At 37.6% G+C, this 16,224-nt stretch overlaps 1 protein-coding gene across 1 annotated transcript in view; it reads left to right on the top strand.

The window, feature by feature from the left end:
- Positions 1–16,224, top strand: part of CC2D2B (coiled-coil and C2 domain containing 2B) — a 116,397-nt gene that overhangs the window by 18,849 nt on the left and 81,324 nt on the right. Inside the window, 2 exon segments of the mRNA XM_078151605.1 lie at positions 9,807–9,895; positions 15,104–15,244. Coding sequence (XP_078007731.1) covers positions 9,807–9,895; positions 15,104–15,244 — 230 coding nt within the window.

Genomic DNA, 16,224 nt, shown 5'->3' with positions numbered 1-16,224 from the left:
GAAAATCAAAGGACAGATTAACAAAACTGAATTTAATAAGTATTAATAAAAATAATGAAAATTCAATTAATAATAAAACTAGGAACTGTTTCTATATTAAAAACAATAAAATAGACAAGGTGTTAGTTAATTTGACTGGGGCAGCTAGGTAGTGCAGTGACTAGAACTCCAGGCCTAGAATCAGGAAAACCCAATTCAAATCTGACCTCAGACACTTACTAGCTCTGTGACCCTGGGCAAGTCACTTAACTCTGTTTGCCTCAGTTTCCACAACTATAAGATGGCAAAGCACTCCAGTATCTTTACCAAGAAAAGCCCAAATAGGGTCATGAAGCATTGGACATGATTGAAGTGACTGAACAGCAACAAAAATTAAATAAGAATTTAAAAAACCCACAAAATTACCAGTGTCAAAAATGGAAAAGGCAAATTCCCACCAACAAAGAAGAAATCAAAACAATTTTCAGGAGCCATTTTATCAAATTACATGCCAATAAAACTGACACCTAAGCAAAATAGATGAATTTTTACAAAAATATAAATTGCCCAAATGAACAGAATATGAAATAGAATAAGTAATTAACCCTACCTTAGAAAAATAAATTGAGCAGGTCAGAAATGAACTCCTTTGAAGAAAAGCAGTATGGCAGAAATTGGGCATATACCAACATCTTACACCATTTACCAAGATAAGGTCAAAATGGATACACAACCTGGATAGAAAGAGAGAGATATTACAAGAAAATAGGAAGAACATGGAACATATTACTGATCAGACTTAAGGAAAGGCAAACAATTTGTGAATAAGGAGATAGAGGGCAAAGTTAGGTATAAAATGGATAATTTCAATTACATTAAATTAAAAATGTTTTGTACAAATAGAACAAATATCACCAAGATCAGAAGGAAAGCAGAAAATTGAGGGGAAATTTTTTATAGATAGTTTCTCAAGTAAAGGTCTCATATTTCAAATATGTAAAGAACTTTGTTCAAATATATAATAATATGAGTCATTCCCCAATTGATAAATGGCCAAAGGATGTGAACAGGCAGTTTTCCAATGAAGAAATCAAACCAATTTATAGTCATATGAAAAAATACTCTAAATCACCAGGAGAACATTATATGCAGTAACAATAACACTGCGATGATCATCAATGATTGACTTAGTGCTTCTCAGTAATTCAGTGATCCAAGATAATTCCAAGACTCAGAAAATGCCATCCACATCCAGAGAAAGAACTGATGGAATCTGAATGCAGATCAAAGCATAGTATTTTCATTTTTCTTGTTGTTTTCTTCCTGTGATTTTTTTCTTTTGTTCTGTTTCTTCTTTTACAACATGACTAATGTGGAAATATGTTTTTTTAAATGCTCTAAATCATTATTGATTAGACAAATGCAAATTAAAACAACCTTGAGATATCATTTTACACCTACCAGATTGGCTAAAATGATTCAAGGGGAAAGTGACAAATGTTGGAGGGGATGTGGAAAAATTGGGACACTAGTTCATTGTTGGTAGAATTGTGAACTGATCCAACCATTTTGGAGAGCAATCTGGAATTATGGCCAAAGAGTTATTAAACTGCCTATACCCTTTGACCCAGCAATACAACTAGTAGATCTATATCCAAACTAAAATGTTTCTAGCAACTCTCTTTGTGGTGGCAGAGAACTGGAAATTGTAGGGATGTCCTTCAGCCGAGGAATGGCTGAACAAGTTGTGGTGTATGATTATGAGAATACTGCTGTGCTATAAGAAATGATAAGCTCAGTGATCTTAGAAAAACATGGAAAGACTTGCATGAAATAATGAAGATTGAAATGAGCAGAATCAAGAGAACATTGTATACAATAACCGAGGAAGAATTGATAAATAGAAGTTTGTATGGAATAATTTTACACACACAGACAACATTTTCATGAATGAGTGTGTTTGTGTCTAATAGGGAAAGGAAAAAGAAATTTGCATGACAACTTTATATTATATATTTAAAAGGAATAGCAAGTTGTACATAATAGATTTGCAGTTTCTTGTGCGATCATATTTTTATTATAATATGTTACAGAAATGCTAGCTTTATTCTAAAAATTAAAAATAAGTGTGAAAAATGCTCAAAATCACTAATAATTAGAGAAATGCTAATTAAAACAAGTCATGAGGTACCATTTCATACCCATCAGATTGACCAAGATGACAAAAAAGTAAAATGACAAATTTTGGAGGGATTGTGGGAAAATAGGTTCATTAATATACAGTTGGAGGAGCTATAAAGGTGGCCCAACCATCATGGGAAGCAATTTGGAACTATGCCCCCAAAGCTGTTAAATTATGAATTTCTGTGACCCAGAAATGTCACTACTATGTCTATAACCTCAATAGATCAAAGAAGGAGGAAAAGGATCCATATGTAAAAAATATTTATAATAGCTCTTTTTTTTTTAGGTAGCGAAGAATTGGAAAGTGAGGGGATGTTCATCAGTTGGGGAATGGCTGAAAGAGTTGTAGTATATAAATGTGATGGAATACTATTATGCTGTAAGAAATGATAGTTTAAGAAAAACAGGGAAGACTTATATAAACTGATGCAAAGTTAAATGAGAAGAGCCAGTAGAATAATTTATATAATAACAGCAATATTGTTAGAAAAAATCAACTTTAAAAGACTTAGTAACTCTTAACACAATGACCAAGCACCTTTCCAAAGGACCCTTCATGAAACATGTTTTCCACCTCCAGATAGAGCTGATGGGCTCAGTAAATTGAAGCATATTTTCTTCCCTTTCTTCCTTTTTTTTCTTCCTCCTCTATTTCTTTCTACTACTTTCATATTCTTTGACCATTTGACCTTTCTTCTTTCTTCCTTTCCTTCTTCTCTCTCTCTCTTTTTTTCTTTCTTTCTGACATGACTAATGCTGGAATTTGTTTTGTAGGTCCATACATATTTGTAATGGGTTTTGTTTTTCTTGTCTTCTCAATGGGTGGGGAAGGAGGAATAGAATTAAGAATTGAAATTAAAATTGAATTTAAAAATAAAAATGACATATGAGAGAAATAAAACTCAGTAATAAACAGGATACGGTTTTTCAGGTGCCAGATAGCTTTGTAACACACCTATTTTGGTCAGATCTGTTCTAAAGAAAAAATAATTGATTATACATCTAAGTTGTATATTTCAACAAACTTAAAACGTCTTAGCTAGAGTGACATTAACTTTGATTTTTCTCTATGAGTAGATATGACAAAGACCCTTAGAAATTCAGTGTTCATAGAGGTCCTAGACTCTTTGGTAATATATTCTTATATCAAGAGGGAATAAATGTCTTCTGAATTCCTTCCAGAACTGTTACTAGAAAAAAAATTTTCATCTAATCCTTCAACGGTTGGACTCCTGGAAAAAAACAAGGGAGGGCTTTTCACTAACCATAAACAAAACTCTTTGAATCACTGAAAAGAAATAAAGAAGTGTGAAATTGCGTTTTCAAAAAAAAGTATTACAAGTTACAGATGAGTTGCTAATCTGATAAACTATAAGTATCTTTAGGAACAGGGACTGTTTCATTTTTGTTTTTCTATCCCTAGCACCTTTCACAGTACCTTACTCATAGTAGTCATTTAATAAATGCTTGTTGATTAGTTGATTAATTGACCAGTATTTATAAAGGGAGCTTAGGCACTTTGAATAACCTATGTAGCTGAAATTTCAGTATTTGAATTTTTGAATATTTGGTCCAAATGAAAAGACATTTTTATAGCGGAAAGGACTAGGAATTGATGAAAAAGTTTTAACTTCTATAGGCTTAGGTAGTAAGAATGTTGGGAAGGAAATGCCTCTAAAGAGAAATCAAGACATTAGAGGGTACATTCTGAAAATTACAACAGAGTGAAAGACTTAAAGAAATGTAGGTCAAGCATATAAGCTATAAGCTGACTCTCACAGCCCATACCCTAGCTAATAAGTGAGGTCCCCAGAGCTTGTCTACTTCTTCGCACAAGATTCTAAGGTTGAGGAGAGTAGGCTGCTGGTGGCAGCTATCACTACTACTACTACTACTACTACTACTACTACTACTACTACTACTACTACTACTACTACTACCACTGCTACTACTACTACTACTACTACTACTACTACTACTACTACTACTACTACTACTACTACTACCACCACCACCACCACCACCACCACCACCACCAGGAGGCTTACAGCATTTTTTCTTCTTCAATTGAAAATTATGAAGGATGAGATAGATTTTCTTTGTTAGAGCCTTTTATATGCCCATAGATTTTTTTTTTGTTTGTGCCTTCTTTAATGTCCATAGATACTTGGATGTGCTCTGATATTTGGAGGGAGAGGTCATCATGCATTTCTGGAAGCAGGTTTATCAAGTTTCCATATGGGCCTTTATTGGCCAGTTCTCCTTCTACCTCCTCTATGTAGGAAATTTTTAGTTAAGAAATTCCAGATTCATTAACCATTTTTTAAATCTTATTTTTATTGATATCTTTTATTTTTACCTCCCCTTCATTTCTGAATATCTCTCTTTCTCAGTGTCCCCCATCTTCGAACTGAACAAGGCATCCCCTTTAACCAAGATTTGTTTTTACAGGAAAGATAAAAAAGCAGTTAGGCAAAACTAATCAATCTGTTGTGTATGAGAGTATCTGACACTTAAACATAGTCTTCTAACTCTGTAAAGAAGAGAAGGTGCTTTTTCTTAATTCTTCTCCAGGGCTAAGTTTGGTCATTGTAATTACACAGTATTCAGTTTAGTTTTTTTTTTCAACTATAACCATTTAAATGCTTATGATACCTAATGAAATATGTCAGGCATTAATCACACAGTCTCTTCTAGCATCATGACTTCTAGTTTTAAATCTATCAGGTTCTCACAGAAGATGTAGGTAATTGGAGAAAATAAAAGATGGAGTATACTCCCAAGGAAAGAAATGCCACATATACTATAGGAACAGAGGAAAATTTTCCAGGTTTCTCTAGCTTAAAGAGAAATTTTCTTACTTTAATGATAATAATAACATTTATGTGGTGTTTATTTTACAATTATTTTTTTACTTGATCCTCACGACAACCCTGTGAGGTAGTTTCTGTTCTTATATCCCCATTTTGCCACTGAGGCAAGCAGAGGCTAAGTGACTTGCCCAGGGTCATACAAGTAATAACTGTCTGCAGCTGGACTTGAACTTGTATCTTTCTGAACTCCAGGACCAACATTCTATCCACTGCCTCATCTTTGTGGCTAAATAAGTAACTTTAAGTTTCTGTGTCCTAAACTTCAAATTACTTCCACTGCCACAAGCCTTCCCATAATATTCAAGAAACTAAGAAAGTAACCATTATATGATAGAAATAATAGCTAACATTTATGTAGCACTTTATGGCTTTTGAAAGCACATTACATGTTATCTCATTTGCAAGAAAGTGAAAAGATAATCAAATAAAGGTATTGGTGCTTTTTCTGATTACGAAATGGTAATTAGGATAGGAATTAATTTGTAAAAGAAGGGAAATTGGGATGAGGAAGACATGTATGCACAAATTGTGGGCTAATAAATACCCAGGGATAATTATGGAGAAATGTAGAAGAACTATAGGAGACAACTCCCTTCTGTACTTCCTACCAGCATCATTGGATGGCTGACCATCACCATCAAGTCAGTTTTAACTGGCTAGTTCCATGCCGATTGACAAGTCAGGGAGCCACAGAAGACACAGGAATATGTGAAGATGAAGAAAACTGGTTCAACACCAGGAGAAAATTCCAAGCAGCATTCAGAGGAGGCGGTGGTCCAGTGTGGCTGTGGAAATGTCAGAATAACAGTGGACCCTAACTGTCTTCAGAAAGCTACTTAGTATTGCCCTTAGCACTTCTGCAATTCCTTGGGTTAGAGGCGTATATATTAGAATGGGAAGATACTAAAAATTATTAATAAGGGTGGTGAAAAGATGGGAGACCTTTTAGTATGCCAGAAAGAGGGCGTGCTTAAAAATATGTAAAATTAAAGGACTAAAACTAATTGTTAAGAATTAGGTAGTATAGGGAACCAAGCACAATGCTTTAAAGAAGAGACCAAATACTGACAGATGAGAAAGTGACCAATTGCAAAATATTAATAAAAGATAAAGGGGACAAAGATAATGATAAAAGTAGGGAGGCTAGAACAAAGGAGAAATGGTTTTTCTTTGGGGTGAGAGCCCAGTAGTTCGGTCATTAAATTAGGGCCAAAGGGCCACTTTGGGATGCTTTTCTTCAAGGTCATCCAAGGGGAAAAAAAAATCTCATCTGGATTGGTAATGCCGTGGCTACCTGAATGGATGTTGATTTTCTGGCTGTTAAATGCAGGAGTCAGTTCCAGTAGGCAGACAGGGACATGATGGGGCTATAGTATGTAAATTATGGTGCTAAGAAGAAATGAGTCAAGCTGAGACAAAAGATGAGGTCTAAAGCTATGGGGTATAAGAAAGAAAACCAAGAGGAAGGTAAAATGGAAAGAATGCTGAATCTATAGTCAAGTCCCAGATCTAATGGGGGGAAGGGGCATGGCGGGGCAGTGTCACACTGTATGTAACTTTGGACAAGTCTCTTCTCCTTTGAGTCTTAGTTTTTGAATCTGTAAAATGAGTTAGTTGGACTAGTTCATCCCCTCCAGCTCTAAGTTCTAAAATTCTATGACCCTAGGAATCTGGGTAAATAGAATCGTCAATATTTGTTTCAAAGGCTAAGCAAATTGTTAACTGATAGTACTTCTGTGTATTCTGGATCCTTTTGATTTTCTAGGACAATGTGGTTATGTATATCTGTGTACATACCTTGTCACATACATACATTACTGCTTTCCCTACATGTACATAAATAATGTGTATTTAAGTGCAACTGGATGAATTCAGGACAAGGATAACATGTTTATACCTGCTTCCTCTTGGTAGTGAATTCCAGGGTAATCTACAGGAACCTAGTGTTAATTGCCAGGAGCATGACAGGAGTCAAAAGAAATTTATTCTGCCTAACTCAAATATGGGATGAGGGGAGGCAGGGGTGGGTGTGGGTGAGGGAGGTGTTGACAAAGATTTGACCTATGGTGATTTGCAATTCTGGCTAGGGGCACCTATGGGACTGATTCTTAAAAGAGCTAAAATAGCACTGAGACTATGGGCTAAACTCACAAGAGTCATCAGTATTCTTCTGCTGAGTAGAGGTCACACACACAGCATTTGCTGTTTAAGTGAGAATGCTCCCAAATCTTCAGGGACTCCCTAATACCTGTCAAATAAAGTTCAGACTCCTTTGCCTAGCATTCAAGATGCTTCACCTTTCTGGCCCTGTCTCATATTACTCCCCTCCATGTATTACATGCTCCAGCCAACACATTTTCTGCTTTTTCATCTCTATTATGTTGCTCAAGCTGTTTTCTATTCCTAGAATGTCTTCCCACCTCTCTTTATCTGCTGATGTCTTATTCATATTTTAAAGCCTAATTATGTGATGCTATGATGGTAACAAACTCCTTACACCACACAAAGCACTGTTTTTTCTAGTACTTATCCTAGAAATACAGAAGCGTATTTTACTTCTCTAACATACTTATTAACTATACATGCACACACATACATACATGTTAAAATACAACATATTTTATATATGCATACATATATGTGTAATATTTAAATTGCTGCTTTTCTTACATGTACTCATAGCAGAGGAGTTTGAATTTTACTTGTTAAGAACTAGGGAGATCCTGAAGATTCTTGGGCAGAGAAATATTTATACCTGAGAATCTGCTTCTGAGTGAATTTTATGTGTCTAGGTTTTTATATTTACTAAAACAAGTTTTGAAAAAATAAATTGACCTCTAATATCTTATTATTGTGTATTTAATATCTCTAGGAATATTCTTTTAAATACCACTTAAGTCAACAAAATGAAGTTACCACTTAGTTATGGCAAGTCCCAAAATATACTTCTCCTGCTACTTGCCAAAAAGTGTTTTTCCTTCAAGTCTGCAGAATACCCAAAGAGCTTTCAGGCAAACGAAATATCAAGAGGCTGGATGATGATTTACTGGGATTTCATACAGAGGAGTTCAGCTTAGGGATAGGTTGGACTGGATAGTCTCTGAGCTGCCTTACAACACCAAACATGTTGTATTCTAGTTAATTTATTAACTTCCCTTAGTTTATTCTCTTATGGTATTTCCAATATTCTTCCAACCCCAGTTACCCAAAAAGCTATAGAAGAAGGTTTTGATCTTAACTATCAGAAAGGACTTTAGTGAGATATTTTCTGGTAGTAGCACTTCTGGAACAAGTTTTCCCCATTGGAGAATACTGGGGTAGCAGAAAAAGTGCTAGTTTGGGTTTCAGGGTATCCAGGCTCAGATACTGGCCCTGGGACTTGCAACCTTTGTTACTTTGGGCTAGTCACTTAACCTCTTTGTCTTTCAGTTTCCTCATCTATGAAAATGAGAGAATTAGATTAGTTGATCTCTAAGGTCTATTCTAGCTCTAAATCCTAAGATACTGTGAGAACAGTGGGAAGCGAAGAGGGGGACAAATGTACAGTGACTGCTTAATTCTTACTGCCCTTGACCATCTGAATTTGTTTAAAAAGACATTTTAGACCTCCTCCAATCCCCTTAATATTGATGGTTTTTCTTTCTCATAGGGACAAATTCTTTCATTTCACTCTAGTTTCTAAGTTTTCCTTATAGCACTCATGAGTAGAGATCAGTCCATCTTCTTATTCAGCCACTAAAATAATTTTTCTGATGTTCAGGTCTGACCACATTACCCTGCCCCTCAGTAAACTCCAGCAGCCCCATATCACCTCAGGATCAAATACAAAATCTTCTGTTTGGTATTCAAAGCCCTTCATAACCTGGCCCCCATCTACATTTCCATTTCCAGGCTTCTTACACTTTCCTCTTGACATATACTCTTTGATCTAGTGACACTGACCTTCTGGCCATTCCATCAGCCAGAGACTCCACCTCTCAGCTTTGGGCATATTCTTTGACTATCCCCCATTCCTGGAATGATCTCCCTCTGCTCAGCCTACTTACTTCTCTGGCTTCCTTTAAGTCTAAACTAAAATCCCTTCTTTTACTGGAAGCCTTTCCTAACCCTTCTTAACTCTAGCATCTTCCCTTCTGTTAATTATTTCCTATTTATTCTGTATATGGTTTGTACATGTTTGTTTGCTTGTTGTCTCCCCAACTGGATTGTAAGGGCAAGAGCTGTCTTTTGTCTCTTTTTGTATCCCCAGTGTTCAGCACAGTGCTTGACATATAGGTGGTGCTTAATACATGTTTATTGAGTGAGTAAGTGAGTGAGTACCTGCTATGCTCAAAGCCCTGTGTAGACTGCTGAGGGAGATACAAGAAAGTTTAAATCCTTGATCTCAAGGCATCTTTAATCTAATTTAGAGACCATACTGAACTTGGAAGAACATTGCACTTGAACTGCTTATCTTGGAGCCACGAGACCCGAGTTCAGATCCCAATTTAGATGCTTACTCTTCTGTATGATCTTGAGCAAGCCAATTAAAATCTCTGAGCTTCAGTTATATCATCTCTAAAATGAGAAGGTTGGGCTAGATGATCTCCAAGGACCTTTCCAGTTCTAGATCTGTGATTCTATTATTGTGACCCCCCCCCCATAAATACATGTAAAATTTGCATCTTTGTGTCCAGTTCTTCTGCCCATGTTGACATATGATTTGGAGTGAAGTTACTAGACACATCTATATACTAAATGTACTCAAAACAGTTTTTCTCTTTATTATAGCTTAAAGCACTAACAAAAGTAGCAAGTGATAATCTGAAAATAAACCAGCTGACCAAAAAATCTCTGCAAGACTATAACTGGCAAATAAGGTACGCTTTCAATAATTGACCCTTAATAATAATAACTACACATTTAAGAGGTACTTTGAAGTTTCCAAGGTAAAAATCTGTACAAAGTGATATAGATGCAAAGGTTGAAGAATAATGATAATACAGGGAGCATCTGGAAATGGGAATGGTGAGCAAGGAGCCTGCTGACTTCTCCTCCTGGCTTAGTATATCTGAGGACATGAGAGCAGGAACCACTAATTCTAGAAAGGATAGCCAGGGATGCAGTATCTTCTAGAGAGAGCCAGGTTTTTGTAAGATTCAGGAGATAGAAAGAATATGAAAAAAAAATGATTTAGCATGAAGAAGATCTTGTTTATCATAAAACAGTGGTTCTAGAGAACACTGTGAAAGGGGAGGGCTGCAAGAGAGGATGTGGTCATGTGAGGTTGAGCTGGTAAGGGATTAAAGTGTAGGGAGAGGTAGATAGCTAAACAGATAAAGAGAGAACATTTATTAAACACTTACTATGTGCTAAACACTGTGCTAACAAAAACAAGAAAATAAGATAGCCTCTACTCTCAAGATCTTATGGTCTAATGGGGGAAGATGACACATAAAACGGAATTGGAAAGCATGGTGGGGGTAGGTACCCAATCAGGGATAAGGCAACCTGTGTATAGGTTGGGCAACCCGCAGAGTGAACCAAGAGGGAAGGGAGCAGTGTGGCTGAGACTTCTGATGATATGGCATTTCCAAGCCACCCATCACTGGAATGACTTCAGTATATAGTCACCCTCAAAGGACAAGCAGCTGGTGTAGAGATGAGGTAGAGTGAGCCCGGGGAAACCGTTTTGGTTTTGTTTTTGCCTCAATAGATGATAGTTTTCCAGCTGTAAGATGGGGGAAGAATCAGTTGATTTGAGGCCTCTATGGTAGTGACATCACTTTCAGTGCCATCTCTTTTTAGATCTAGAAGTGTCTGTCAGTGAGTATCTGATGATTTGGTCCCTAGGGCTGGGCTGGACGCAGAGTTAATGCTTTATGTAGCAGGAAATGAGGCATACTCAGAAGATAACCTACATGTAGAACTTGGACTTGGTTTTGGGTCCACTGGGAGATACTGAGTTATTCTTAATCCCTCTGGTGATTCTTGGTCTTAGAATCCTACATCCTCTAATTGTATCGGGTCCTAGTAGTTTTGGATCCTAGCAATGGTGATAGTGTCCTATATGGTTCTAGAGTCTCATGGATCTAAAACATCTGCTGGTGAATCATGAATTTATATTTTATGTTCTTTTTCCAGAGGGTCTGGGAGTCAGACCTGTAAGAAGTTTCTCCTCCCTTATCCAGCCTATAAACTCCATGAGGGCAAGGAGCATGTCTTATTCAAACTTTACATTGCCCTCAGTGTCACCGTAGTGTTACTCACGATGGGTAACACTTTAATGGAGGGTTTTAGGAGACTTCGAGATCAATATTAGTCAATAATGTGACATGATAGCCAAAAAAATCTAGTGTGAACTCAGGCTGTATTGAGATGCATAATTTTTAGGACCAGGAAGGTGAGAGTCCAACTGTATGCTACCCTATTCAGACCACATTTGGAGTGTTGTCTGTACACATCTGGAGTTTTGCTCTGATGATGAAAAGTCTCTAGTTCATGCAACATGAGGATCAGGCGAAGAAACTTGAAATATTTATCCTGAAGGAGAGAAGTCTTAGGAAGAACTATTTTCCAGTATTTTAAAGCTGTCATGTAGAAGAAGGATTCAACTTTTTCTACTTGTTCTCATGGGACAAAACTAGGAGAAATTGGGTAGATGTTATAGAGAGGCAGATTTATACTTAATGTAAGTCTTTCAGTTATAGCAGGAATAGATATCTGAGCAAGGATGGGGTAGGAGGTACTAGGGTGGTGTGCAAGGGACCGTTTATTCTCCTGGGTTCAATACTACTCTTTCCTTTGACTATGACCATTTCCCTAATGACTCTGGGTTTTGTCCCTTGGTGAAATGTTTTCCTTTGAAACTCACTATACTAGAAGACAATGAGAAGCCAGCCCAGCCCCTACTAAACTGCTAAGTTTGTTTTGTCAGGTACTAGTGTGGATCCACCACTTACTTCTCTGCTTTTGGAAAGCTATAACAATATGAATCAATAAAGACTGTCTTCTGCATACTCAGAACTCCCATTGTGCCTGGAAAGGTTTCAACAGTTATGAATTTTTTTTTTCTCTTTTGAATACTTTACTTTTCCTTCTGCCCACATTGAACAAGGGCACATGCACAAATCAACAATATAGTAGTTACCCACTTTATCTTAGAGAAACCTCAAAAGAGAAAACAAAACAAATTCTTAAGAAACTATGATCAGGAAACTAGCTCATTTCTCTCCTAAGAATAAAGAATGAGAACAAAGCAAAGTACAAATTCATCAGTTCTGTTCTCAGTAGTATGAATCGTTCCAGCCATTCTGTAATTGTTCTGTGTGAGCAGAGGGAAAGCATTAGAATCAAGAAGGGATGGGAAAGGCTTTCTGTAAAAGATGGGGAAGCCAGGGAAGCCAGTAGGGAGAGATAAGGAGTGAGGGCATTCGAGGCATGGGAGAACAGCCAGAGAGAATGCTCAGAGCTGAGAGATGGAGTGTCTTGTTCTTGGAATGGCCAAATGACTAGTGTCACTGGAGAAGAGCACATATCAGGGAGTAAGATGTAAGAATACCATAAAGGTAGGAAGGGACTAGATCATGAAGGGCTTTGAATGTCAAACAGAGCATTTTGTATTTAATCCTGGAGGCAACAGAGAGCCATTGGACTCCCTATTAGGGGGCAGTGGTGATATAGTCGGCCTTGTGCTTCAGGAAAATCACTTTGGTGGCTGAATGGAATGCTCTCTTTCCTCTCCTCAGCCTAACTTCCCTGCTTTCCTTTAAGTCTCAACTAAAATCCCTTCTTTTACTAGAAAGCCTTCGCCTACCCCTCTTAATTCTAGTGCCTTCCTTCTGCTAATTATTTTTTATTTATCCTATGTATAGCTTACTTTGTACATACCTATTTGCATGTTGTCTCTCCCATTAGATTGTAAGCTCCTTGCAGTTAGGGATTGTTTTTGTCTCTTTCTGTATCCCCAGGCTTAGCACAGTGCCTGGAACATGGTAGGCACTTAATAAGTGTTTATTAATAGATTGATTGAAATAATTGATAAAAATGTTAAATAGCCTAGGGCCAAGCACAGATGCCTGAAAGATGCCTCTGGAAAGGAGACCTCCTTCTGCGTGGACACTGAATCATTAATTCTTTGAGTGCAGGCTCTTACCAGTTCAGAATCCAGCTGATTATATTATCATCTAATCCATATCACTGCATCTTTTCCACAAGTAAATACCAAGAGATACTTTACCAAAAGCTTTGCTAGAATCTAGGTAAACTATATCCACAACATTTCCCCAAATACTAATTTAGTAATTCTGTCAAAAAGGGAAATGAGCTAGTCTGGCCTAACCCGTTCTTGATGAAGCTGTGCTGGCCCTTTGGAATCATTGCTTCCTTTTCTAGACATTTACCAATCATGTCTTAATGATTCGTTCTAGAACTTTCCCAGCAACTGAAGTCAAGATTATTGGCCCAGAGCTGGCAGTCTCTGTTAATTTCCCTTTTTGTTTTAAGCAGCTGTATTTTGCCCTTTATTCAGATATAATTGAGAGTGCCTCTCCACCTGAGAACCTGAGAGTGTAGCTCATCTGGGCCAGGTGACTTGAATTCTGCAAGGGCAGTTTGCTGCTCTTTTACCATCTCCTTATTTATCTTGGGTATCAACTCTCTCTTAGTTATTTTTGTCCTGTCATTTCCAGTGTAATGGTCTTTTTTCCTTTTATGAAAAACAGAAACTAAGAATAAAATATCTCTGCCTATTCTGTTGTCAGTTATCATATTTCATTTGCTTCATGCAAAGGTCCTATCCCATCTTTGAGCCTCCTTTTTCTCCCAATGTATCTTCTATCATCTTCTTCTTCTTTTTTTTAGGCAATTGAGGTTAAGTGACTTGTCCAGGGTCACACAGCTAGTAAGTGTCAGGTGTTTTGTCTGAGGCCGGATTTGAACTCAGGACCTCCTGACTTCAGGGCCAGTGCTTTATCCACTGCACCACCTAGCTGCCCCCCAATGTATCTTTAAAAAACCTTTTTATTGCTCTTAGCTTTCTGTCAAAGTGTTATGGTTTCCCAGGAGTTGAAATAGGTGAACACTGAAGAATTTATGACCACGAGAGGACAGTAGTTTCCAATATCCCCATCCATTTGGAAAAACTTCCTAGAGTTATCCCAGAATAGAATTGGCTGCCTTGGAAGGTAGTAGTTTCCCCCTTGCCAGAGGTCTTTAAGCAAAGACTAGATGAGTGCTTATCAGGAACATTATAGAGTAGAATCTTGTTCAAGGAGAGGGAAAGGCCTAAGGAAAAGGTCTGGATAAGGTATGGCAGGGGTGGGAGGTTAGATGATCTGTGAGAAATCAAGACACTATTTAAGTATAAGGACACTAGAAAGGTTCTGTTTATTTATTTGGATCAAATAGTGATCCAACTAAGAATTAGCTCAGAGAGTTTATAGAATGGTAGTTTATAGAAATTTGGTGGGCATATAATAATGTTATGGATGGTATTGTACCTGCTCCTTAGTCAAAATGGACATAGTCCTCTTTTGGCCACTGATCCCCATCTCAGATGCCAGAGTATCTTTGGTATTTCTGCTGCTATTCCAAGTATTTAGCAGTGGTCCTAGGGGCCTTCACCTACAGGATAAATTAGCCATTCTAAGAATTTTACTAGAATGGATCACTGTAGGTCCCCTAGGTCTAATTCACTTCCCTTACCTCAGGTCCTTGATTAATAGGAAGACTTGGATGGATGGTACTCTTGAGGGTAATCATGGGTTTTTCAGGTTTGACACAGTCTAACTCTCTCCTGGATTTAAGGAGATGATTGGGTAGCAAAGTGCAGCAAAGTGTGAAGCAAGAAAAAAAGTTAGGACAGGATTTTGGCTTTTCTTGGTTTGTACTTGGCCATTTTTTTCTCTGTAAATGAGTAAGCCCTAGCTGGTCATTACATACATGCAGGGAAGGTCTTCTGAAAAAAAGCATGAAGGCTAAAGTGTGTACTCTCCCCCTTCTTCTATCAGTATTCCTACTTCCCTTCTAGAAGTCTCCTGCAGGGTTGGTAAATATGACTAATTCTTATTATAATATTATGATTATAGTAATACAAAGCAACTCTATGACTTGGAACAGAAAAAGAATATGTCTTTACTGCATAGTATGCTGAAGACATGGAAACAAATTAAGGTTCTCCGCCAACGGCAAGGATTTATAAGCACACCTATAAAGCTGCAGTTTCAAAGGTGAGTGACCATCACATCTGCTTTCATAGTTCCTGTAACTACACAGAAGTGCCACAGAAGGGAGCCACTCAGGTTAGATCCATTCATGGTATCAACAAAGGCAACAGAGAAAAAAAACCATTGGCGTACTGATACATTCTTTGTTGTGATGGTGATAGAGGGATAGTTGGATCTCTCATCATTTTCCCATCTTTCCCTTATTTAAGAACTTTAAGAGAAAAATTCTAGAAAAAGGAGTCAGCAGAAGTAGAAGCCACCTGACTTCTCCTTCAGGGGAATGGCATTTCCTTCAATACCTGTCTATGGCATCAATAGCATTGAACTAGTGCTAGATTGTTCAGTCAACGCAACAGTGAGTCAGCAAGCATTTATTAAGCATGTGCCGGTCACTGTGCTAAGCACTGAGGATGCAAGCAAAGACAAAAAGCAGTTCTACCCTCAAGGAGCTGACAGCCTATGGAAGAAACGCCATGCAAACAACTGTGTATAAGCAAGATATACAGGATAAATCAGAGATGATCTGAGAGGGAAGGCACTAACATTAAGGATTAGGTTCATTATGTTCATTGTCTTTAACAACCTGATGACTGATGGCTTAAAGCACCCTTCTTTCTGCTACCTATTAATCTGTTAAATCCTAAAGTGGTATAGATGGAGTTGTTAAGCGCTCTTTGGGCTCTTAACCACTCCAAGCAACCATCCGAGTACTAGGACAGCTCCAGCCCAAGAGTAATATGGGGGGAAGATTCTAGATATGCTTTTTTCCACAAATCCCAATTAGCCTTAAAGGATTTTGGAACTAATCAGCCACCAATTTGAGGGTTCTCTGTGGGACCTGCTTAGTCCTGAAGTGAAACTCCTGGGGACAATGTAAGCCAAAGGATTTTGTTCTTAGAAACCGTCTTAGGGTCTCTGAAGATTCCCTACGATTTAGTAGTTTGGCTATGGTTTCTAAATATTCTAATAACCTGCAGCTGTGC

The sequence above is a fragment of the Phascolarctos cinereus genome, unplaced genomic scaffold (genome assembly GCF_003287225.1).
Source record: "Phascolarctos cinereus isolate Bilbo 61053 unplaced genomic scaffold, phaCin_HiC Scaffold_3;HRSCAF=262, whole genome shotgun sequence".
NCBI classification, from domain to species: Eukaryota; Metazoa; Chordata; class Mammalia; order Diprotodontia; family Phascolarctidae; genus Phascolarctos; species Phascolarctos cinereus.
The sequence above is the reverse complement of the archived record's forward strand: the minus strand, read 5'-3'. Positions and strand labels throughout refer to the sequence as shown.